The following is a 23,387-nucleotide window of genomic DNA, read 5'->3' on the forward strand; positions in this document are numbered from 1 at the left end:
CGGCCCGCGAGGCCCGCGGCCCAGAGCTGCCGCGCGACGCGCTCGAGGCGCCAGCGGTGCGCCGGCGACGCGTCGGCCCCGAGGTCGAGGCGCGCGTCGCCCGCGGGCGCCTCCGACAGCCCGGGCACGAGCACGGCCTCGCAGACGCGGGCGAGCCGCGCGGCGTCGGGCGTCGCGAACGCGACCTCGCGCAGGAGCGGCGCCGCGGTCTCGGCCGGCGCGACGAAGTTCTTGCCGGCCGTCGCGAGGAAGGCCTTGAGCTTCAGGATGTCGCCGAGCTTCCGGTCGACGCGCTCGCCGCAGAGACGCGCGACGCGGCGCCGGGCGAGGAAGCCGCGCGCCGCGCGGCCGAGGGCCAGCGCGGGCTTCACTTGCTGGCGCTGCTGGGCGCGCGCCTCGCGCGCCAGGCGCGCCTTCTCGACCGTGTCGTCCTTCTTTTTCGTCGTTTGGCGTTCTTTCCAGTCCATCGCGCTGCGCCCACCCGCGCTTGCGACGCGAGAGCCCGCGAGCTTCTCTCCGCGTCGAGCCGCACCCTCACCCCACGAGCGCCTCCCAACCTCTTGTGGCAAATCTCGCTTCATCTTCGCACCTTGCACTCGGATTGCTCGACGATGCTGCTAGCCATCGCTTTGCTGGCCACTTCAAGCTCTGCGTTCGCGCCGCGCGGGCAGCGCTGCGCGCCGACAAGGCCAACAGCACTGTGCGCCGTCGACTACGAGGCTACGCTCTACTCTAGCTCCGCATTTGCCTCAGACGACGCAGCGCTCGTCGACTGGGTCGCCGCGTGGGCGGAGCGCGCCGTCATCGATAAGAAGTCCGCGACGGTGAAATTAACGACGCCCGTGAAGCTCGAGCAAGCCGATTCCGGCGTGCGGCTCGTCTTCGCGCCGCGCAACACGGGCTACGCTGACAAGGACGACGACAAAGACGACTGGGACGCGGACGCCAAGAAAGAGAAAAAGCCGGCGCCGGCCCGGGCGGGCGGCGAGGGCGGCGTCGAGGTCTCCGTCGCCGGCGGCGTCATCGCGGCGCGGCGCTGCGAGTACGAAGGCGGCATCATCAAGCAGATGTCCGAGGACAAGATCGTCACCCAGCTCGAGAAGGACGTCAAGGCCGCGGGCTTCGCGAGGTAGCATACCGTAAGAAAGGAGCTGCGGCGGCGGCGGCGAGGCGCAGGCGCGGCGCGGAGCCATAGCGTTCGCATCAATATCGCATCAACTTGGCGTCAACGATGACCTCGATCGTTCGAAGCTCCTGAGACCTGGGCGCGCAAAAACGCGCGTAAATAGGCGCTGCAAAGTGCTCCGAAGACGCAATGAACGACGAAAAAGAGGCGCCGCAAGACACACCGCAAGGCGTATCGAACGGCATGACGAAAGACGAGCCGAAGGACGACGCGAACAACACCAAAAACGCTGCCGCGAGCAAGGACGCCGCGCCGAAGAAGCCGAAGAAGCGCGTGTCCTTCTCCGCGGGCACGAAGCAGGAGAAGCCGAAGCGGGAGCCCGTCTCCTACGCCGTCGTCGCCATCTTCGCGGCGCTCTTCGCGGCCATCGCGGCCGTCGTCGTCGTGATCGACCGCCGGCAGTTCGCCGCCGCCGTCGAGCGGGAGACGCCGGTCCCGAGCGACGTGCTGCTCGCGAGCTTCCCCAAGTCCGGCTCGCACTGGGCGCGGTTCTTGGTGGTGGAGCTGCTCCGCGGGAGCGGCAAGGCGCCCCTGAGCTTCGAGGCCGCCGACAGGGCAGCACAAGAGAGCGAAATTCCCAACTTCAAAGGCTCCGATCTCGGCCATTTTCCACTCGTTTCGGCTGATTTTTGGACGAGCGATCATCTCTCGGAACGGTCTCGAAGCGTGGATGTGTTTTCTGTAACGCGCGCGCGCGGAACACTCACGTTGAAGCGACGTTGAATCACCCTTGTGCTGCCCAGGCCGCGGAGGCGCTCGTCCCCGACCTCGAGCTGGGCCCGAACCGCCGGCGCTTCGCGCCGCCGCGGACCCGCGCGGCGTTCTGGCCCCGCGTCTACAAGAGCCACCAGCCCTACCTGGCGCACCCCGTGGGCACGGCGGAGCACCAGGCCCGCGGCGGGCGGCCGTGCGGCGTGCTGAAAAACGTCGAGTCCTTCCAGTGCCTCTGCCCGCGCCGGCGTCCCGCGGCGACGTTCGAGAGATGAACCATCGTGGACGTCGTAGGCCCGAACTGCCCCGCGCGCTGGCGGCGCATCGTCTACGTCGTCCGCGACGGCCGGTCCGCGCTCTGCTCCTACTACGCCTTCCAGAGGCAGCTGGGCAACTTCGACGGGACCTACGCCGAGTTCCTGGCGAGCGACAAATCTCAGTACGGCTACGACTGGGCGGACCACGCGCTGTCCTACGCGAACGCGACGGCGGACGTCTTCTTTCTTAGATACGAGGCCCTCAAGGACGACCCCGTGGCGACGCTCCGCGGCTTGCTCGTCTGGCTCAAGGGCGCGGCCTTTTCAAACACCGTCGACGACGCGCGGCTCGAGGCCATCGTCGAGGCGTCGTCGCTCGCGCGGATGAAGGCGGCCGAGGCGGCGACGGGCACCCCCCTCTTCGACGGCCTCTACCCCGGCGCGCGGGCCCGGGGCTTCCAGCTCGTCCGCGAGGGCAAGGTCGACGGCTGGCGGGCCTGCGACGACGCCGACTACGCGGGCGCGATGCCACATTGGTCGGACGCGCGGTCGCGTTTGGGCTACAACGTCACGACGTTTTCGCGGACGACGCAGGCCGTCGAGGCCGTCGAGCGGCGGACGGCCCAGGCGCTCCACGAGCTCGAGAAGCATGTGCCGCGGGAGCTGTCGGACCACCTGCCCGCGGCGCCGCCGCGACTGAGGCGCGCGTACCGCGCGGCGAAGACGCGGCTCGCGGGCCTCGAGCGCGCGCTCGACGTCGCGCACCTGGAGAAGCGCCTGGACCGGGCGCTCGACGCGACCATCGTCGGCGCGGCCGTCGCGTTCTTCGCCGTGCCCTACGTGCCGTTCCTCGCCGACGCGCTCCCCGCGTTCCCGCCCGTCGCCGCCGCGACGGCGCGCGTCGCCGCCGCGGTGGCCGCGGCCGCGCGGGGCTGGCGCGCGCGCGTGCTGCGCCTCTTCGCCGCGACAAGTTAATTGAGCCGGTTGCAGTGGACGGGCTCGGCCGCGTCGAAGGCGACGCGGTGGACCGCGTTGAAGAGGTAGCCCTTGGGCATGTGCGCGATGGCGTCGCGCGGCGCGAGGGGCTGCGCGACGCCCGCGAGGTCCGTCGCGCGCACGGCGCAGTCCAGCGTTGTCGCGTCCCGCGGCGCCGCCGCGCGCCAGAGCCGCCAGGCCCAGCGCGCGTCGTCGCGGACCGCCGGCGGCTCGAGCGCCGCGGCGGTCCACGTCTCGCCGCCGTCGAAGGACACGTCGACGCGGGCGACGCCCCGGCCGTCGCCCGCGTACGCGAAGCCCCGGAGCTCCCGCGTCGCCGGGTCGTAGGCCGTCGCCGCGGAGCACACGGGCCAGTGGCGCACGGGCGATCCGTCCGGGAACGTGTAGAACGACCGCTGCCAGGGCGCCTCGGACCGCTCGGGCAGCAGCCGCACGCCGTCGAGCCACTTGACCTGGCGCGCGCCGACGCAGCCCGGCAGCACGAGGCGCAGCGGCGCGCCGTGGTCCCGGGGCAGGGGCCCGCCGTTCATCCCGAAGGCGAGGAGCGCGTCGTTCGAGGCGACGTCGCGCAGCGGGACGGAGTTCGCGTAGCCGTCGCGGCCCGTCGCCTCGACGTGCCAGTCGCCGCCGGACCCGGCGAGCGCGCCCGTCGCCTCCAAGACGTCCGCGAGGCGCACGCCCTCCCACGTCGCCGTCGAGATGAGGCCGTAGCCCGACCCGCGGCCCGTCCAGCCGTTGACGCCGCCGATGGCGGCGCCCGCCTCGCGCAGGCGGTTCCCGGAGCACTGCACGGTCACCGGCAGCGACACGACGGGGCCGAAGTCGCCGCGCCGCAGCGCGTCGACGCGCACGCTGACGCCGGAGCCGTCGGCGAGGCCGACGCAAAAGGCCGGCGCGTCCTCCGGCGGCGCGGGCGCGTGGTTCCGCACGTAGAAGATGTCCGCGGGCGTCAGGAACGACAAGCCGGGAACGTCGCACTCGGCCTCGAAGGGGCCGGTGGCTTTGCCGCCCGCGCCGGCCTTCAGAGGCCGGAGCCCCGCCGCGATCCGCGCGGCGCGATCCGGCTCGTCCGCGTACGGGTCGTCGTCGTCGTCCTCCTCGTCCTCCGCGAGCCGGCCGACGCGGTACTTCTCCAGCACCGGCAGGGCCGCGCTCGGGTCCTGCACGTGCACGGACCAGTGCGCCCAGTAGGCGTCGACGGGCCCGCCGGCCGCCATCTTCAAATTCGCGAGGCCGCCGGGGTGCTGCGCGGCCCAGTCCGTCACGTCGTAGACGCCCCGTTTATACGACACCCAGAGCCGCCCGCTGCCGCCCTCGGCGACGGGCGTGAAGTCGTGCGACGCCAGCTCGTCGGACGACACGAGACGTTCGTCGTGCGACGCCAGCTCGTCGGACGACACGAGCCGTTCGTTGCTTTGGGAAACCGACCAGGACGTCGCGATGCTGGCCGTGGCGGCTGCGCGCCGCGCACAGGCGCGCAAGAACATGGATGACATCCTCTCAGGCCTCCATTCTCCACTAGAATTCGCCAAAAACGCTGCCTTGCAGCGGTTCTTGAACTGTAGCACCTGCAAAATCTCGAGGCTGCCATCGAGGCTGCCCCCTCGTCGAGAGCCGCAATGGCAGCCTCCGACGACGACGACGAGGCGAAGACGGTCGTGCAGATCGACGAGGACGACGGCGACGTCGTCGTCGTGAGCTCGCCGCTGCAGGCCGCGACCGACGTCGGGGACGCCGCCGCCGCGCAGCCGCCGCCACCGACGACGCCGCAGCCACGCTCGCCGCCGCAGCGGTCGTCGGAGTCGTCGGTCGCCTCGGCGGCGTCGTCGCAGCGGTCGCCGGACCTGAGCGCCGTGTCGAAGATGGCGGCCTACGCCGTGCCGCCGCCGCTGCCGCCGTCGGAGCCGCCCGCGGCCGCGCCGCCGCCGCCGGCCGCCGCCGCGCGCCAGTGGGCCGCGCGCCGCGACGCGGACGCGCCGGATCGGGCGTCCCTCGGCGACGTCGAGCTGCGGTCCGCGAGCCGCGCGCGGCACACGACGTCGCCGCCGCCCGAGGCGCCCGTCGAGAGCGACGACGACGAGGAGGCCGCGCGACAACCGGAGCTACGCTGGTCGGAGATGTCGGAGCTCGAGCGGCGCTTCCCCGACCCGCGCGAGCGCGCCGTGGTCAGGAGCGTCGTCGAGGCGGAGATCGAGGCGCTCCGCGGACAGCTGCGGGCCATGGGCTACGCGGGACCGACGCCGGAGGACGAGGTGCCCGACGAGCCGCCGGAGCTCTTCTGCGCGCCGTGCCGGCCCGACGACGCGGAGCCGGGCCTGTCGATCCCCGTGCGACTCCTCCGATGGGCCTGGTCCTGGTGGAGCTCGGAGCTGAGGAGCCCCGCGGCGCGGAGGCGGCGCTTCGGGTAACGTTAACGGCCCGGCGCGCGATACCTCGGGGCGTAGACGGCGTCCTCGTTTCGATGGGTGCGGTGCGTGTGGTCGATGACGGCGACGCCGAACACGTCGGACGCGCCGCGGCGCCGGAACGCGGCCGCCGGGAGTTTTACGTCCCAGCGAAAATTCCTCCCCGACTTGGCGAGCCAGTCCGCGTGCGCGAGCGCCAGCCGCTCGGGGAACTGGTTCAGCGCCGTGGCCACGTGCGCGGGAAACCACCACAGGAACGTCGCCAGCGACGGGAAGAGGCGCTCGTAGGCGTCCACGGCCTCGGCCGGCCCGACGGCGACCATGTCGTCGAGCCAGCAGGCGCCCGCGGGCCACCTGGTCACGCGCCGGTCGCTGCACGTCGTTCTACACGAGGCGGCGTAGGACGCGACGTGCAGCGACTCGCCGCCGTCGACCCACTGGCCCAGGTCGAGCGGCTGATACAACCTGACGTCCGGCCGCGCGCGCGCGACGACGGCGTAGGCGCACGCGCTGGCGCGCCGCAGGACGGACGCGAGGTAGACGTTGCGCCACATGGAGAGCGTGTTCGCGAGGCCCGGCCGCTTGTTGTCGCGCGGCCGGCGGTGGAGCGTGTTCTCGGGATCGAAGACCTCCTCCAACCACGCGAAGGCGTTCGCGTTGCGCCCGAGGCGGTTCGCGGCGACCTGGAGCGTCGACGCGTTGAGGCCCGGGGCCGGGTAGGGCTCGACGCGCGCGGCCCGGAGCGCGGAGCCGAGGACGCGTCGCAGCTCGTCGCCGACGGCCTCCGGGCGTTCCGCGCCCGTCGCCAGCAGGTGCGCGTAGACGTCGACGGTGCCCGCCGGCGACCCGCGCACGAAGTGCTTCGCGAAGTAGTCCAGCGCGCCCGCTCCCGCGAAGACGCCGCTGACGTCGACGGCGTAGCGGCCGCAGCGCCGGCCGTCGTCGGCCTCGAAGCGCCAGCCGCCGAAGGTCGCGCCGGCGATGGCCGCGTCGTCGGCGCTCGGCGCCCCCGGCAGCAGGCCGTCGGCCGCGGCGAGCGGCGCGAGCGCCGCCCAGGCGTCGGACCGGTTCGTACATTCGCAGGGCGGCGACTGCTTCCCTTTGCAGTCGTCTTCGGGATGGGCGCGGGCGAAGGCGAGCGACGCGGCGTAGACGCGGCTCCGCGACTCCTGCGCGCCGGCGGCGGCGATGAACAGGGCTACAATCATGCCTTCGCGTAAGTTACTGCCCAACGACCTGCGATCACGCCATCGTGCAGAGGCAGCCCAAGTTGTTGGACTAGTTATTGAAGGGGATGCGCGCCCGACTGCGTCCGTCCGGGGAGGGGAGGCAGGTCCGCGGAGGGACCCCCGCGGAGGGAACCAGACCGAGCAGGCGCGGGGCGGCAGCTCCTGCGTGGGCTCGAAGCCCCACTCAAGGTCGGTCTCGCCGTGGACCGGGGGAGGTTGAGAGCGACCACCACCACCGTGCACGGGGACAGGAACTCCGGGTGGACCAGCCCGATTCACCTCAGTTGTTGAAGTCAGTTTGAAGTCGCGGACGACGATGGTTCGTCGCGCCGTCGCCTGGGCTGCGACGCTCGCGCCGTTCGCGAGCGGCGCCAAGTGCGCGTCCGGCGTGCTGGAGCTGCGGTCGGGCGGCGACCGCTGCAGCGGCGCCGACCTCGCCTGCCCGTCGGACTGCCGCGTCCGCAGACCATGGTTCGGCAAGCCCTACTGCGCGGCCAAGAAGTCCGACGGGCCCTGCGTGAGCCGCCTGCGCGACGCCTGCGCGAGCGACGGCTGGTGGCACGACCCGCTCAACGACCTGGACCACGGCGACGTCTGCCGCAAGGGCGACCTCATCAAGTGCCCCGGCGACTGCAGGCCCGTGCCCGCGGCGCCGCACTGCGTCGACGGTCACGGCCGGCCCTGCCGGTCGGCCCTGCGGCCGGCGCGGGACGCGTCCTGCGCGACGTGCGGCGACGAAAACTGGGCGCCGCTCGCGCGGTCGCGCGGCCCGACGCCACCGGCGACCGCGGAGCTCGTCGTGGCGCACTGCTCCTACGACCTCGGCTGGCTCGACGGCTTCGCGGAGGCGCTCCGCGCCTGCGCCGTCGACGTGCGCGAGGTTTATGTGTATTCCAAGTGCGGCCGCGCGCCGGTTGGCGCGCCCAACGGGTCCATCGCGACGACTCTGCCGAACGTCGGACGGTGCGACCACGCGTACGCGCACCACGTCCGCAGGCGCCGGAAGCGCCTGCGGCGCCTCGTCTTCTTCCTCAAGGACTCGAGCCTCCACGGGTCGCGCGCGGACTTCCGCCACCTGTCCGTGCCCGCGTGCGACATGGCGCGCGCCGCGGCGCGCGAACGCGGCCCGGGCTTCGGCTGCGGCCGCGCGCCCGACGTCGACGGCTCCGCGTACCACGACACGGAGGTGTTGCTGGATTTTGGCCACGTCGCGGAGCACCACCACGCCTGGGAGCAGCGCGGCGCGACGAACGCGACGGCGCCGTACTTCAAGCACGCGAACGTCCGCGCGTTCCTCGACGCGGAGCCCGCGGTCGAGGCGGCGCTCCGGCTCGGCCCCGTCGCGCCCTGTGTGGAAATCAAATCTTCAACCCGACTTCAATGTGCGCGTATGCGACAGTTTCGACGCAAGCTCTTTGGCTGTGCTTCGAGAACTCGACGAGAGCAATCGATTCGTCCAAAAATCAGCCGAATCGACTTCGATTTGATCGAGATAGAGAGGTTTGAAGTTTTGCTGGAGGCGTCCATTCTACTGGTTGATTTCCACACAGGTCGCGCCCGTCTGCTACGGCGGCACCTTCGCCGCGGCCCGCGACCGCATCCTCGACGTCCCGGAGAAAGCGTGGGCCGCGCTCGAGCGCGCGCTGACCCGCGGCGACAACATCGAGGAGGGGTCCTTCGTCGAGCGGCTCTGGGCGCCCCTCCTCGCGGCGCGGCCGAGCGCGGACGTGGCGACGGCCGTCGCCTGCGCCGCGGCGCGCACCGTGCGGCCGCCGCGGTCCTACGCGGGCATGCTCCGCCGCTGCGACTGTAAGCGGTCGTGCTGAGTAGTCGAGTTGCCGCGGTGCTGGTGAGCTCGGGGCTCGCGCGTTCGGCACCCGGACTCGCGCTGCCAGACTCCCAGCCGAGTCGCACGAGGGCGTTCGGGGGCCTGTCGAATTCAAATTCCTTCTGCATGCGGAAGCCGGCGCACTGCCATCTTCCGAATCACGCCCTCGGGCGCTCGGGTTCAAACTTCGAATTCCCCGCGGCGCGCGCGGAAGCGGAACCGCGCCGTGCGAAGTCGAGTTAGGGGCTCGCGCGTTCTGCACGCGCGGGCCGCGAGCAGCCCACGGAACGGGGAGCGGTATGTCCATGTCGTATGTTCAGCCGGCGTGCGCGGTCATGTAGGAGATGTAGATGCCCCAGCAGGCGTTGACGAGGGCCGTCGTCGCCGGGCGCACGTGCGGCGGGATGACGGCGAAGGCGACGCCGAGGTAGAGGGGCCAGATGGTCCAGTCCGTCCTGAAGACGTCGAAGAAGCAGGCGTTGATGCCCGCGAACGTCGCGCCCAAATCGGCGTAGCCGCCGGCGAGGATTTTCCGCGCGGACATGTTGAAGTAGTTGCCGCCCGTGGACAGCACGCACTGCATGAGGAAGGTGCGGACGAGCACGTCGACCCACCGCGGCGGGTCGCCGAGCCGCGCCTGGATCCGGTCGCTCAGGCCGTCCGCGGCGGCGAAGATGCGGCGAATACACAAGCCCTGCCAGACCGCGCCGACGAGCGCCGCGTGGGCCGTGCGCCGCCAGTCCTGGCCCGCGCAGACCGCGCAGCCAAGCACGGCCTGCTGGCAGAGGAAGTCGCCGACGCCCATGACCGCGGCGCCCGTGAGCACGTTCGTCCTCACGGGCCTCCGCTCCGCCACGGAATTGTAGGCGGCGAGCGCGCGGCCGGGCGCGGCGGCGACCGTCCGCAGCGTCCGGAACGGGCGTATCCTCGCGTCGAAGCCCTCCAGGGCGACGGACAGGCCCGTCGTATTCCTCGGCGACGGGAGCGTCGTCCGCGGCGCCTGGAAGGCCGCCGCCGGAACAGCTCTTGCCAGGAGGAGGACCAGGGCGAACCTCGCGACGCGCGGCATTGTTTCAGGAGGCTCCGGCGCCGTAGGAAGACAGCACGAATCGACTGGCACTGCTCTGGCGTTCTAGGAGGACTGCCCACCGGTCCACCGCCTGCCGGCGATTCGCTCGCAACGTCCTGGATTGTGCGCGCCAATGCCACGCCTCCCCCTGGTAATAAATCAGCCGACCGTGCATTTGCCGCCCACTAAAAACGTCTTACCCCCCCCCTTTTTTGTGGGGGGGTTTTTTGGTCAGCCGGCTTGAAGCGGACGCCGAAGCCGTGAAGCGGATCGTGCGCACGTCGCTGGCCGCGACCCCTGGCCCTCTCGGGCGCCTGCGACCCCGTCGCCGGGCGCCCCGGCACCCCCCGCCCCTACGTTGGGCGCTGCGTCGAGTGTGACGACGGCGTCGGCGTACGGGCACGGCCTCGGGCCGGAACGTGTTCCGAGCGTCAACCTCGGCGGACCCGGTCCGCGCGAGCCGCTCCGGCGGCACGGAGCCGCTCTCCTAGGCGCCGACAGACCCACGCGGGCGCTGAACGCGTCGGCTGCTCGCGGGAGCCCTGAAACGCGCGCGGCGGACGCCGTCGACGCTGCGCGCTCGGCCGACCGTCTCGGCGCGACGAGCGCGCTCGCCGTCGGCGCGCACGCGACGAGCTCGACCGTCTCGACGACGAACACCATCGTCGCGGAGGTCCCCGACCGCTACACGGACGTCGTCGCCGCGCCCACGGCCTCGCCTACCAGTTCGCAGAACGACGCTCTTTGACGACCTTCTCAAGCCCGGAGATCGACGACTAGTTCGCCGATTGCGAGCCGCTGGTCGGCTTCCGCACGTTTTTCATGATGCTCGAGCTCGCCGACAACGAGTTCGCCGCCGCCGCCGCCTCTGGGAGCTCGGCGCAAAAAGGGTGGGGGGTTTTGAGAGGGGGCGCCTCTTAGCCTAAGCCTATTAGAGACCAAATTAGAGAAATTTACAAACCAAAGCTGCCCCGGCCTCGACACATCATCGCGCGCATGGAGCCAGCCCGCGCGCATCCGCGACAGCACTGAGGTCGTCGAACCAGGTCGAATTGAAAGCTGCCCCGTGAACACACACCCACGGCAACACTATCGCGATTCGAACTAGCGCCTCCCAGCGAACCATGTCCCTCCGCCGGCACCTGCAGCAGCACTGGATGGTCGTCGCCATGGTCGCCGCCGCCCTCGTCGCGCAGCGCGCGCCCGCGGCCGGCGCGGCGCTCTACCACCGCTACTCGAAGGGCCTCATCGCGTGCATCTTCCTGCTCCTGGGCCTGTCGCTGCCGCGGGACGCGATGCGCAAGGCCGTGAAGCGGATCGGCGTCCACGCGCGGTGCCAGGCTCTCTCGCTGGTCGCGGTGCCGGGCGCCTACTACGCCGTCGTGCACCGCCGCGGCCTCGACGCCGCCGTCCTCGGGCCCGCCGTCGCGCGGGGGCTCATGGTCTGCCTGAGCATGCCGACGACGACGACGACCGGCGTCGTCTTCGCGGAAGGCGCGGGCGGCGACGCGTCGGTCGCCGCGGTGAACGCGGCTTTGGGCAACCTCCTGGGGCCCGTCGTCTCGCCGGCGACGGTCGCCTTCCTCGTGGGCACCTCGCCCGCCTCGGCCGGCGAGGCGCCGCTCGCGGCCAAGGTCGGCGCGCTGTTCCTGGTCATCGCGCTCCCGTTCGCGACGGGCGGCCTCGCGCAGGCGAAGCTCGGCCGCGCCGCGCCGCGCGTCCGCGCGGCGGCCGCGAAGGCGACGAAGGTGGTCTTGTGCTTCCTCTTTTATTTCCTCTTCTGCACGGTCTTCGCGCCGTTCGGTCCGAGGTTCGATCCCGCGACGCTCGCCGCGCTGGCCGTCTTCGTCCTCGCGACGCACGTCACCCTCCTCGCGCTCTGCTGGGCCGCGTGCCGGGACCTCGCGGTCCAGGACCGCATCGCCGTGAGCCTCATGGCGTCGCAGAAGACGGAGTCCAAGGCCGCGGCGCTGCTGACGGTGCTCTACGGCGACAGCCCGGACCTGGGCGAGCTCCTCCTCCCCGTCGTCGCCTACCACTCCGTCCAGATGGTCGTCGCCGCGGCCCTCGCGGCGCCCATGCGCGCCGCCGCGCTCCGCGGGCCGCCGAAGCTCGGGGATGTGGAGTCGCCGAGCGCAGCGTAAAGTGCAGTGCACCTTATCGATCGAGAACACGATGATGGAGCGCCTTCTCGCCCTCGTCCTCGTCCTTCGCGGCGCCGTCGCCTTGGACTGCTCGACGCCGCCGCTCAGCGCCTACCCGTATTGCGACCGCGCGCTCCCCATACGCGCGCGCGTCGCCGACCTCGCGGCGCGCTTCACGGTCAACGAGACCATCAGCCAAATGGGCACCATGGCCGCCGCCGTCCCGCGCCTCGGGCTGCCCGCGCTCAACTACGGCGGCGAAGCGCTCCACGGCGTCTGGTCCACCTGCGCCGCCGGCCGCTGCCCGACGCAGTTCCCCGCGCCGCACGCGATGGGCGCGTCGTTCGACCGCGACTTATGGCGCGCTGTCGGCGCCGCGAGCGGGCTGGAGGCGCGAGCGCTGTTCCGCTGGAACCAGCGACACAACGCCAGCGACTGCGCGCGGTCCCTCGAGGGCTGCCTCGGCCTCACGTTCTACGCCCCGAACGTGAATCTCGCAAGAGACCCGCGCTGGGGCCGAATCGAGGAGGTGCCCTCGGAGGATCCCCTGTTGAACGGGGTTTACGGTGCTGAGTTCGTGCGCGGCTTCCAGGGCGACGGCGCCTATCGCGTGGCGAACGCCGTCGTGAAACATTTCGCGGTGTATAATCTGGAGGTCGACGTCGAGGACACGCCGCCGGCGGACTGGTGCGGGTCGGCCGCCTGCGCGCCGCCCAACGACCGCCACAGCTTCGACGCGCGCGTTTCTCCGCGCGACTTCGAGGAGACCTACGTCGGCCCGTTCGTCGCGCCCGTGGCCGCGGGCGCCGCGGCCGCGATGTGCAGCTACAACGCCGTGAACGGCGAACCCGCGTGCACCGACGGCGCGCTCCTCCGAGGCGCGCTCCGCGGCGCCCTCAACTTCACGGGCGTACTCGCGACGGACTGCGGCGCGCTCGAGGACGCGGTCGCGCGCCACAAGCGCTACGCGACGGAGGCCGAGGCCGCGGCCGCGGCGATCGCCGCCGGCGTCGACAGCAACTGCGGCAAGGTGCTCACGTCCGCGCTGCCCGAGGCCCTGGCGGCGGGTTTGGTGCGACCGGACGCCCTGCGGCCGCCCCTCGAGCGCCTCCTCGAGGCGCGGCTCCGCCTCGGGCTCTTGGACGACTGGGACGCGGACGCTCCCGTGCCGCGGCCGGACGTCGACGCCGTCGACTCGCCGGCGCACCGCGCGCTCGCGCTCCGCGCCGCGCGCGAGGGCCTGGTTCTCTTGCAGAACCCGAACCAGATACTCCCGCTCGACGGCCGGGGCACGCTCGCCGTGATCGGCCCCAACGCGAACGCGTCCATGAACCTTTTATCGGGCTACCACGGCACGCCGCCGCCCGACTTGCTCCGGTCGCCGCTCCAGGAGCTCGAGGCGCGATGGCGCGGAGGAAAAGTGGTCTACGCCGTCGGCTGCAACGCGTCCGGCGCCGCGACGGCCGCGCTCGACGAGGCCGTGGACCTCGCGAAAACGGCGGACGTCGTCGTCCTGGGGCTCGGCCTCTGCGGCGACAACTACGGGGGCGGCCCGCCCAAGGAGGACGCGACGTGTTTCTCCATCGACGAGGCCGAGTCCGTCGACCGAACGTCCCTCAAGCTCCCCGGCGCCCAGGAGGCGCTCTTCTCGAAGATCTGGGCCCTGGGCAAGCCCGTCGCCGTCAGGGCAGCAAAAGAGAGCGAAATTCCCAACTTCAAAGGCTCCTATCTCGGTCGTTTTCCACTCGTTTCGGCTGATTTTTGGACGAGCGATCATCTCTCGGGACGGTCTCGCAGCTGGATGCTTTTGTCGGAACGCGCGCGCGCGGAACACTCACGTTGAAGCGACGTTGAATCACCCTTTTGCTGCCCAGGTCGCCGTCTTCCTCGTTTCCGCGGGCGCCGTCGACGCGTCCTTCGCGAAGGACAAGGCGGCGCTCCTGCTCGCCGGCTACGGCGGCGAGTTCGGCGGCGTCGCCGTCGCCGACGCGCTCCTCGGCGCCTATAACCCCGGCGGCGCGCTGACGGCGACGATGCTCCCGGACGCGGGGCTGCCGCCGTTCCGCGACATGGCCATGCGGCCGAGCGCCGCGTCGCCGGGCCGCACGTACCGCTTCTTGGACGAGCGCCGCGTCGCGCCGCTCTGGCGCTTCGGCTTCGGCCTCAGCTACACGGCCTTCGCCGTCTCCCTGGCCGGTCCGACGCGCGTCCCGCGACGCGCCGCGACGCGCTTCTCCGTCGTCGTCCGCAACGTCGGCGCCGTGTCGGGCGACGTCGTCGTCGCGTGCTTCGTCGCCGCCGTCGGCCGCCCGGACGCGCCGCTCCGCGAGCTCTTCGACTTTGCCCGCGTCCGCGACCTCGCGCCCGCCGCGTCGACGAAGGTCTCCATGGAGTTGCGCCCGCGGTCGCTGTCCCTCGTCGACGAGGCCGGCGTCCGCTCGACGACCGCGGGCGCCTACGACGTCCGGTGTTCCGCGGGCCGCGTCGCCGACACCGAGGACATCCGGCTCACGGTCGATTAAAGTCCCCCCCCTCCTAGTGCGCCTCGAACGCGTCGGCGTGCTTGACCATCGTGTCGAGCGTGTGGTCGAGGAGCTCCGTCGTCAGCAGGTCGCCCTGGGCGACGACCATGCGGAAGAAGTTGATCTCCTCGTTGCCGTACTGCGCCTCGCCGTAGGCCTGGAAGCCGATGAGCGCGTCGCCGTCGCGCTGCATGGCCGACTTGACGAAGGGCTGCGCCTTGGCCAGCGCCGCGAGATCCTCGGGCGACCGTTCCACCGCCGCCGCGCCGGCGGCGCGCGGCGTCCGCAGGTGCTTGGGCACGACGCGGAAGAGCACGTTCGTGAACGAGTGGGGCGCCATGACCAGCTCCAGCGCGCCGTCGTCGGCCTCGCGCCGCTTGATGGCCTCGACGGCGTGGTCCGCGAGCGCCACGCAGCGCTCCACGCGCGCGCGCATGCCGTCGTCGCCGAGCGCCTTCCACATGAGCCAGAGCTTGAACGCGTCGGGCTTGCGGCCGCACTGGATCGTCTTGTCGCCCGTGTCCAGGTCCCCGTTCTCCTTGTCGGGCTGGAACAGGTACGACGCCTGGGCGCCATTCGTGCCCGCGAGCGCGCCGTCGCGTGCGGGACTCGTCACAAAGACCGCGCACGAGATCGCCGCGTTCATGAGCTTGTGCGGGTTCACGGCCATGGAGTCGGCCTTCTCGACGCCCGCGAGCCACGTCGCCTTCAGCGCCGGGCTCCAGAGCGCCGCGCCGCCCCAGGACCCGTCGACGTGGTGCCACACGGGCTCGTCGCACTCGTCGACGACGGCCTGGACCTCCTCGAGGTCGTCGAACGCGCCGCGGACGGTCGTGCCCGCGGTGCTGCCGACGAAGAAGGGCGTCTTGCCCGCGGCCCGCGCGTCGTCCATGGCCTTTTTCAAAGCCGGGCCGCGCACGCGGCCGCCCGCGTCCACGGGCACGGAGACGAGGTTGTCGTCGCCCAACCCCATGATCCGCGACGCCTTCAAATACGAGTAGTGCGCGTCCGCCGAAACAAAAGCGCAGAGCGCGCGCCCGCCGGCGGCGCCGCGCGTGCGGCGGCCCGGGTCCGCCGCGTGGGCCGCCATGTGCATGCCGTAGAGATTCGACGCGGACCCTCCCGGCGTCGTGAGACCGTCGCACGCGCCCTCCCAGCCCACGAGCTCCCCGACGCGCTTGATCACCGCGCGCTCCACGAGCGTGAACACGGGCGCGACCTCGTAGGTGTGCGCGTTCGTGTTGCAGGCCGCGACGAGCCACTCGCCCGCGAGCGCCGCGTCGTCGACGCCGCCGTACAACTGGTTCAGGAACAGCGGGTGCCGCGTCCTCACGGAGTACTCGAGGGCCGTGCGGCAGGCCGTGAGCAGGTGACCGTCCTCGTGGCCCGCGGCGCCGTCGAGGCCGATGGGCACGCCGGCGCCGGCGAAGGCCGCCTCGATCTCCGACGGGCTCGCGAAGTTGAGCACCTTCGTGTCCGCCGCGTCCCGCGAGCTCGCCTCGCCGAAGTCGAGGAGCTCGGGCGCCAGGGCCTTGGTCAGGGACAGGCCGCTGCGCGGCACGGCGGACAGGGCCGAGGCCACGTTCGCCAGCGCCAGGAGCGTGGAAGCTTTGCGCGCCATGCCTGCTCGCCGATGCGCTGGATTTATTCTGCCACTTCACCTCCGACTGGTTGCAGCTGGAGTGCTGCGCGATGGGCATCGATTCTCCCTCTAGCGCAAGCCTCTGACGCCCTCTAGTGGTCGCTAACAATCGCAGCGATCGCGCATAAGTCATGGGCAAGCACGAAAAGAAGAAGCGCCGGCGGTCCAGTTCCTCCAGTTCGTCCAGTTCCTCCAGCTCCTCCGACGGCGCCGCCAAGCAGCTCCGCCGCGAGAAGAAGGAGCTCAAGAAGGCGAAGAAGCGCCTGAAAAAAGAGGCGAAGAAGGAGAAGAAGCAGGCGCGCAAGCTCGAGAAGCGAGCGCTCGAAGCCGCCGCGCCGCCGCCGCGCGCGAACCCGTCGCCGCGGCCCGCCGCGGCCGCGCCGCCGCCGCCGTTCTCCGCGCTCGCGTCCGTCGTGTCGCCGCTGTCGACGGGCTACACCAAGGACAGAGCCGGCGCGTCCGCCGGCGCGGGCTGGTCCCACCGCAACGACCGGCCCGCGGACGCCGCCGCCGACGGCCGGCCGCTCACGTCCCTCGCGCGGCGGCACCGCGAGTCGCTCGCGCCCCGGGACACGGCCCTCGAGGTCCTCGCGCGCGAGAAGGACAAGGACCGGGATAAGCGCGGGTGATGTCGTAAACAGCGACGGGGGTGCGGGGCGGATCTCATCGAGGCGCCTAGAGCTTGAGCTTGCGGCCGGCGATGAAGCCGATGGTCAGCAGCGCGAGCGCCGCGCCGACCTTGACGAGGACGTCCGGGACCGCGACTTTCGTCGCCTTGCCCGGGCACGACGCGCAGGCGCAGTCCGCGCCGCACTGGCAGTTCGGGCCGCAGGTGCACGTGCCGAGGGCCTTGGCCGGGCAGGCGGCGCTCTGCTGCCCGCACTTGGCGGGGCAGGAGGCGCAGGTGCAGTTGTCGCCGCACTGGCAGTTCGGGCCGCACGTGCACGTGCCGAGCGCTTGCGCCGGGCACGCGACGGACTTCTCGCCGCACTTGGCGGGGCACGACGCGCAGTCGCAGTTGTCGCCGCACTGGCAGTCGGGCCCGCACGTGCAGGTGCCCAGCGCCTGGGCGGGGCAGGGCTTGCCCGCGCCGCTCGCGCCGCAGTTCGTGACCTCGGACGTGTAGCCCACCGCCTTGAGCGCCGAGCGCATGGCCGCCTGGGCGCACTGGCAGTTGGCGCCGCAGGGGCACTTGCCGCGTCCTTCTTCACGCACTTGCACGCGCCGTCCTGGACCTCGACGGTGGCCGTCTGCGTCTCGAGGTCGACGGCGGCGGAGACGACGAAGTCGAGCTCCTCGAGGGTCGCGCGCACCGTGCCGCTGCAGGAGCCGCAGTTCATCTTCTTGGTGATCTTGAGGTTGATCGTCTGCATGGTGGCTGTGCGGGGTGTCGAGGAGTTGAGCGGGAGTGTCGAGGAGCTGGTGGAGGTGCGAAAACGCACGAGGCGACGCGATCAGAGCTTGACAAGGCTGTGTCCTGCACAAAAGAACTCGCCCTCTCGCGTGCACCGTCTTCAACGAGGCCTTCAACGGCCGTCAAGCTTCCACATGGTGCGAATTTTAGGCTCACGTCTGCGAGGCGAGGCTCGGGTAGTCGGCGCCGTCGGCCCCCAGCGCCGGCAGGCGCTTGGGGCGGATGCGGATCTGGCCGTAGCCGTCGCGCGCGACGAGGAGGATCGCGCTGTCGTTGCGCTCCTTGCCGAAGTAGTTCCGCGCGGAGAAGAGCGTCACGAGGCGGCCGCCGTGCATGTACTTGTAGCCGTGGCGGACGTACTGGTGGGAGCGCACGACGACGTCCACCGCGTTGTCGTCGCAGAACTTCTCCGTGACGTCCGGGCCGAAGGTGACTATCTTGCCGCCGCGCGGCGAGTTGTGGACGCCGCGCCGCATGTCCGCGTCGGAGTCGGACGGGTCGGACCAGAGGGCCTGCGTGACCCAGGCCTCCTCGCCGCCCAGCGACGCCAGCGGCCGCCGGATGTCGTTGAGGTCCTCGAGCGACCACGACCCGTCGCCGACGCCGCCGTGGACGACCAGGATGCGGTCGCCCACGAGCCCGGCCAGCGGCAGGAACGCGAACACATCAAAACAGGCGTCGTAGACCTCCGGGTGGTCCGGGAACGTGCGCGCCACCGCCGCGAGGAAGCTGTCCTGCTTCATGTTCTCGGACGTCGCCTTGAACCTGGGCAGGACAAGAGAGATTCAACGTCACTTCAACGTGAGTGTTCCGCGCGCGCGCGTTCCGGAAAAAGCATCCATGCTTCGAGACCGTTCCGAGAGATGATCGCTCGTCCAAAAATTAGCCGAAACGAGTGGAAAACGGCCGAGATATGAGCCTTTGAAGTTGGGAATTTCGCTCTCTTGTCCTGCCCTGCCTTGAACTCGTGGTTGCCCCGGAGCAGGTAGATCCGCGTCGGGTACAAAACCTTCAGCGCGAAGAGGAGCGCCACGACCTCGCACTGGTGCGTGCCCCGGTCGATGTAGTCGCCGTTGAAGACGTAGCTGCAGAGCTCGACGTCGCCGCCGCGCTTGTGCGACGGGAAGCCGAAGCTGCCGAAGAGCACGAGCAGGTCCCGGAGCTGGCCGTGCACGTCGCCGAAGATCTTCGTCGGGAGGCGCGCCCGCACGAGGCCCGGCTGGCCCGCGGCGATCTTCTTCGCCGCGGACGCGAGGCGGACGACCGCGGTCGCCCACCGCGCCTCGTCGCCCGCGCCGAACAGCGCCTCCAGGCACTGGCCCGGCCCGCCGAGCCAGTCGCGGTCGAGGACGTCCCGCGGCGCGTCGCAGCAGACCCGCGCGAGCCGGAAGCCGTTGTCGACGACGGACGACGCGAGGTCGAAGAGCCGGCTCCCGCGCTCCGCGGCGCCCGGCCCGCGCCACTCGAACTCGCACTCGAGGCCCGCGTCGAGCGCGAGGCCCTCGTTTCGAGCGCCACGCGCAGCCCCGGCCGCGACGCCTGGCCCGCGTCGAAGCCCTCGGCGCCGGCCCGGCTCCAGCGGCTCCGGTGGCGCAGCGAGTCGCCGCCCTTGAAGGCCTTGAGGAGGTCGCCGCCGGAGAGCCCCCGCCTGGGCAGCAAAAGGGTGATTCAACGTCGCTTCAACGTGAGTGTTCCGCGCGCGCGCGTTCCGGAAAAAGCATCTACGCGTCGAGGCCGTTCCGAGAGATGATCGCTCGTCCAAAAATCAGCCAAAACGAGTGGAAAACGGCCGAGATATGAGCCTTTGAAGTTGGGAATGTCGCTCTCTTTTGCTGCACTGGCCCCCGCTTCTGGAACAGCGCCGCGACGTCGCCGTCCATGAGGTCGCGCGAGAAGTCGCCGAGCGTCATGTCCCCGGCGTCGAAGCCGGGCCGCCCGAGCTTCTCCCGGGCGCCGAGGACCGACTTGAGCACGTGGTCCACGTGCGTGTCGCCCGCGCACAAATCCGCGACGAAGTCGCGGTAGTCGAGCCGCGTGAGCCTGCCGGCGTCGCCGCGGCGGTCGTACTTGTGGAAGAGCGCCGCGCACCGGATCTTCGTGAGCGCCGGGTCGCCCTTCGCGTCCGCGTGGTGGAAGGCCTCGCGCAGGATGAGGTACTCGCGCCGGTTCAGGCAGTCGAGCCCCCGCAGGTCCGCGGCGCGGAAGACCGCGGACGCCGCCGCGGCGTCGAGCCCCCAGAGCTGGCGCGCGGTCATGACGAAGCTCTCGCGGCTCATCTCCGTCTTACTCCGCGGCTGGCTCGCCGACGGCAGCTGCGCGCCGACGATGCGGTGGAACTCGAGGTCGCTCTCTTTTTTCGTCTCCGCGCGCTCCTTGTAGAAGCCGAGCTGCTTGAGGAGCTGCTGCTCGCTGCGCTCGAGCTCCTTGAACTCGGCGTGCTCGTCGTCGAGGCTCGACGTCTTCTGCGACAGCATGGCACCCGTGGGGCCGAGCTTGCCGTAGTTGGCCATCGCGGAGCTGGGCGCCGGCGCGCGGCACGCAGGCGGCGACGACCAAGTGCTCGCCCTCGAAGTCCCGCACGCTAGTGGGCCATCGCGGCGCACCCCGGGGCGATGGAGCAGCCCCAGAAGATTCGTTGCACCAACCGGGGCAGCCTGGGTGTCACCCAAAGTGCGATGGGGCGCGGCGCCCTGGGCGGCCTGGGCCTGGCCCTCGCGGCGGCGCTGGCCGTCGTCGCGCTCCAGCGCCGCGGCGGCGCCGCCGTGTCCCTCGTCGCGGCGGCCGCCGACGGCGCGACCATCGTCGTGAGCAACGCGGACTACGGCGCCGTGGCGCCCGCGAAGCTCTACCCCTTCGCGTACATCGCCGAGGCGCACCGCGAGAGCACCGTGGCCCTCGCGTCCGGCGACGACGGCGGCGCCTGGGCCGCGACCTACGCGACGTCGCCCCTCGGCGAGGCCGTCGGGCTCGCGCTCGGCGCCGACGCGTCCGCGGCGCACGGGTACGTCGTCGCGTCCGCCGCGGCCTCGCTCACGTTCGTCTGCACCATGGCCGGCGGCCGCTACGTCATCGCCAACGACGTCGGGTCCTTCGACGTCTATTGCAAGTACGTGCGGCGCGAGCTGCGGCGGCTCTCCGCGGCGGACCGGCGGCGCTACTTCCGAGCGACGAAGGAGATCCACACGCTGGGCCTCGAGGCGGGCATCGCCGCGTACGGGTCGCGGTTCACGAACTACGAGGCGCTCACCATCAAGCACCTCGACCGGCGCACGCTCCTCGGGTGCACGCCCTACCACGGCGCGGACGTCTTCCTGACGGCGCACGCGGCGTTCACGCGCGAGTTCGAGCTCGCGCTCGCGGCCGTGGACCCGGCCATGGGCGGCGCGCCCTACTGGGACTACACGCTGGACGACGCGGCCTACGGCCGCGACTGGGCGGCGAACTCGTCCGTGTTCTCCGCGGCCTTCTTCGGAAAATTCGCCGACGACGAATCGTACGACGCGGCCGCCAACGGCTTCGGCGCGTCGCTGCCGCTCGCGGCCCAGGGCGCCCTGGGCTTCGACCGCTGGCCCGAGGCCAACGCCTGGGGCACGCTCACGGAGGCCTGGAACACGGACGCGGCGCGGACCGTGCGGCGGTACCGGAGCTCGTGCGGCCTGGAGACGGAGGCGCGGCTGCCCGGCTGCGCGGCGCTGCGCGGCGCCCTGGCGGCCAAAACGACGACGGCCCTGCGCGCCAGGGTCGAGTACGACCTCCACGCGGAGCTCCACACGGCCGTCGGCGGATCGGCGGGCTGCCAGTTCCCGCCGCGGTCCGGGTCGGGCCTCGACCTCGCGGCCTTCGCCGCGGCGCACCCCGAGGCCGCGCCGGCTTTGGAGAACGTCGTGCTGAACCTGAACCTGTTCTGGCGGGGCCTCTTCAACGACACGAAGCTGAACCCGGCGTACCCGATCACGTGCCCGCGGCCCGGCGACTGCGTCCGGGGCGCGACGGCGGAGGCCGACTGCGCCTGCACCTGCGCGAAGCTCGACGCGAAGCTCGCCAACGCGTCCGGCGACCCGTCGGCGGAGTACGAGCTCGCGTACGCGGCCGTGGATAGCACGCTCTTGTTCGAGCTCGCCGCGGGCGGCTCCGAGGGCACGCGCGTGTCCGACTTCATCGCCTACGAGGCGGGCACGCCGCCGCGGTGGCGCTGGCTCGACCGCGACGGGGCGCCCCTCCGCGACGGCGCGGACAGCGCGCTGACGACGGTCTTCGCGAAGCTCGTCTTCCACCCGGCGGCCGCCGCGGCGTTCACGGGCCCGCTCGCGGCGCCCAACGACCCCCTCTTCTGGCCGTCCCACTCGCTGGCGGACCGGGTCTGGGCCCAGGCGCGGCTGAGCGGCCTGAACGAGACCTGGGACTACGACACCGCCGAGGACGCGGACCGCGCGATCCCGTCGGGCTGCTGGGGCTTCGCGCGCGACGCGAAACTGCCCTTCTACGACCTCTTCGGCGAGCACAGCCGGGCCGACTACCACGCGGTTTCGTACGAGTCGCACCTCGCGCGGCTCCGGGACCTCGTGACGGGCCGCGACGGCGCGCAGGGGGGCTACACGAACGCGGAGCTCCACGAGAAGCTCAACCCGCGCAACGTCCACCTGCCCTTCGTCTACGAGGACTTCGAGTGGGCCCACTGCGGCCTCGGCGGGTAACTTTAATTTTAGTTGGATCCGAAGAACGCCTCGGACGTAAGTTCGGATGTCGCGTGTCGACGATGAAGTGCACCTTCCACCCCCACCGACTCAGCATCGATCGGCGAAGCGCACAGAAGACGATGGTGCGCTCCGGCGCCTCGCCGTCTTTCTCGCGCGCATCATCGCTTCGTCCGCCGCGCCGCGCGAGTCCGACGCAACGCAGGCGTCGCGCATGTTTTCCACGGCCCGCCGCCTCGTGCCCATCGCCGACCGCGTCCTCGTGCGCAAGGTCGAGGCCAAGACCCAGGCGCCGGCGCCGCGTCGACGCACGCCCCCCCCCCCGCGACGCGCGCGCCGCGCCGCTCGAAACCGTCGCCGCTCGAAACCGCCGCCTCCGCCCGCGCAGACCGCCGGCGGCATCTTCCTGCCCGACGCGAACGCGCGGAAGATGAACGAGGCCGAGGTCATCGCCGTCGGCCCCGGCGCCAAGGACGACGCCGGCGCGCTCATCCCCATGGACGTCGCCGTCGGCGACGTCGTCCTCCTCCCGGAGTACGGCGCGACTCCCGTGACGATCGGCGACGACGAGCTCCACCTCCTCAGAGGCTCGGACATCCTCGGCAAGTTCGAGGGCTAGGGGGCGACCGCGGCGCGGCGCGGGCGCGCCGGCGGCGGCGGCGGCGGCGAGCGGCGGCGGCGGGCGGCCGCGCGCGCGCGGCCCGGGACCTCGCGCCGCGCGCGCCGCTCGTTACGGAGGTGTCTAGCCTACCGAAGCGCGGCCTCGGCCGTCGCGGCCACTCGCTTACGCGGGCGCCCCCTAGCTAGGAGGCGGCGCCGGGGAGGTTCTTGGCGTTGTCCATGGCCTTGGCCTTCTCCTCGTCCGAGAGCTTGGCCATCCACGCGGGCATGACGCTGCCGCGGCCGCGGCCGCCCGCGGGCCGCGGCGCGCCGAACGCGCCGCCCGGCGGCGGGCCGCCGAAGCCGCCGCCGTAGAAGCCGCGCATGGGCGGCTGCGGCGGCGGCGCGGTCGTGCCCGCGAGCTGGCGGGCTCGGGCGAGCGCGGCGGCGACGTCCGGCGCCGTCGCGCGCGGCGGCGCGGCCGGCGCGGCGGGCGCGGCCGGCGGCGGCGCGGGCGGCGCGGCGGGCGCGGGCGCCGGCGCGCCGCCGCGGGACCGGGACCGGGACCGCGACGGGCTCCGGCGGTCGCGGCGGCGGCTCCGGCTCCGGTCGCGGCGGCTCCGGCCGCGGTCGCGGCTCGCGGAGTCGTCGTCGCGGCGGCGGCGGCCGCGGTCCCGGCGGTCCCGCGAG

General features: G+C 71.9%; 5 protein-coding genes across 5 annotated transcripts; 2 read left to right on the forward strand and 3 right to left on the reverse strand.

Annotated features, from left to right (window-relative positions):
* Window positions 1–3,125: 3,125 nt before the first annotated feature.
* On the reverse strand, window positions 3,126–4,637 carry AURANDRAFT_26887 (hypothetical protein; the record flags this gene model as incomplete). Its single annotated transcript, XM_009039172.1, has 1 exon — window positions 3,126–4,637. One exon carries the CDS (start codon window positions 4,635–4,637, stop codon window positions 3,126–3,128), a length of 1,512 nt encoding a protein of 503 aa, XP_009037420.1.
* A 6,127-nt stretch (window positions 4,638–10,764) lies between these two features.
* On the forward strand, window positions 10,765–15,972 carry AURANDRAFT_71699 (hypothetical protein; the record flags this gene model as incomplete). The annotated part of the gene is made up of 4 exons (XM_009039000.1): window positions 10,765–11,821; window positions 11,934–13,506; window positions 13,700–14,338; window positions 14,968–15,972. 4 exons carry the CDS (start codon window positions 10,806–10,808, stop codon window positions 15,346–15,348), a joined length of 3,609 nt encoding a protein of 1,202 aa, XP_009037248.1.
* A 692-nt stretch (window positions 15,973–16,664) lies between these two features.
* Window positions 16,665–17,180, reverse strand: AURANDRAFT_26732 (hypothetical protein; the record flags this gene model as incomplete). Its single annotated transcript, XM_009039171.1, has 1 exon — window positions 16,665–17,180. A coding segment is annotated over one exon (516 nt), but the record flags the coding sequence as incomplete, so codon positions are not given.
* Window positions 17,181–17,555: 375 nt separating this feature from the next.
* AURANDRAFT_26805 (hypothetical protein) lies at window positions 17,556–18,667 on the reverse strand (the record flags this gene model as incomplete). The annotated part of the gene is made up of 2 exons (XM_009039170.1): window positions 17,556–18,168; window positions 18,369–18,667. Coding segments are annotated over 2 exons (912 nt in total), but the record flags the coding sequence as incomplete, so codon positions are not given.
* A 3,644-nt stretch (window positions 18,668–22,311) lies between these two features.
* AURANDRAFT_27060 (hypothetical protein) lies at window positions 22,312–22,716 on the forward strand (the record flags this gene model as incomplete). Its single annotated transcript, XM_009039001.1, has 2 exons — window positions 22,312–22,368; window positions 22,486–22,716. 2 exons carry the CDS (start codon window positions 22,312–22,314, stop codon window positions 22,714–22,716), a joined length of 288 nt encoding a protein of 95 aa, XP_009037249.1.
* Between the last annotated feature and the right edge of the window lie 671 nt (window positions 22,717–23,387).

Source organism: Aureococcus anophagefferens, assembly GCF_000186865.1.
Source record: "Aureococcus anophagefferens unplaced genomic scaffold AURANscaffold_10, whole genome shotgun sequence".
In the NCBI taxonomy this organism is placed as follows: Eukaryota; class Pelagophyceae; order Pelagomonadales; family Pelagomonadaceae; genus Aureococcus; species Aureococcus anophagefferens.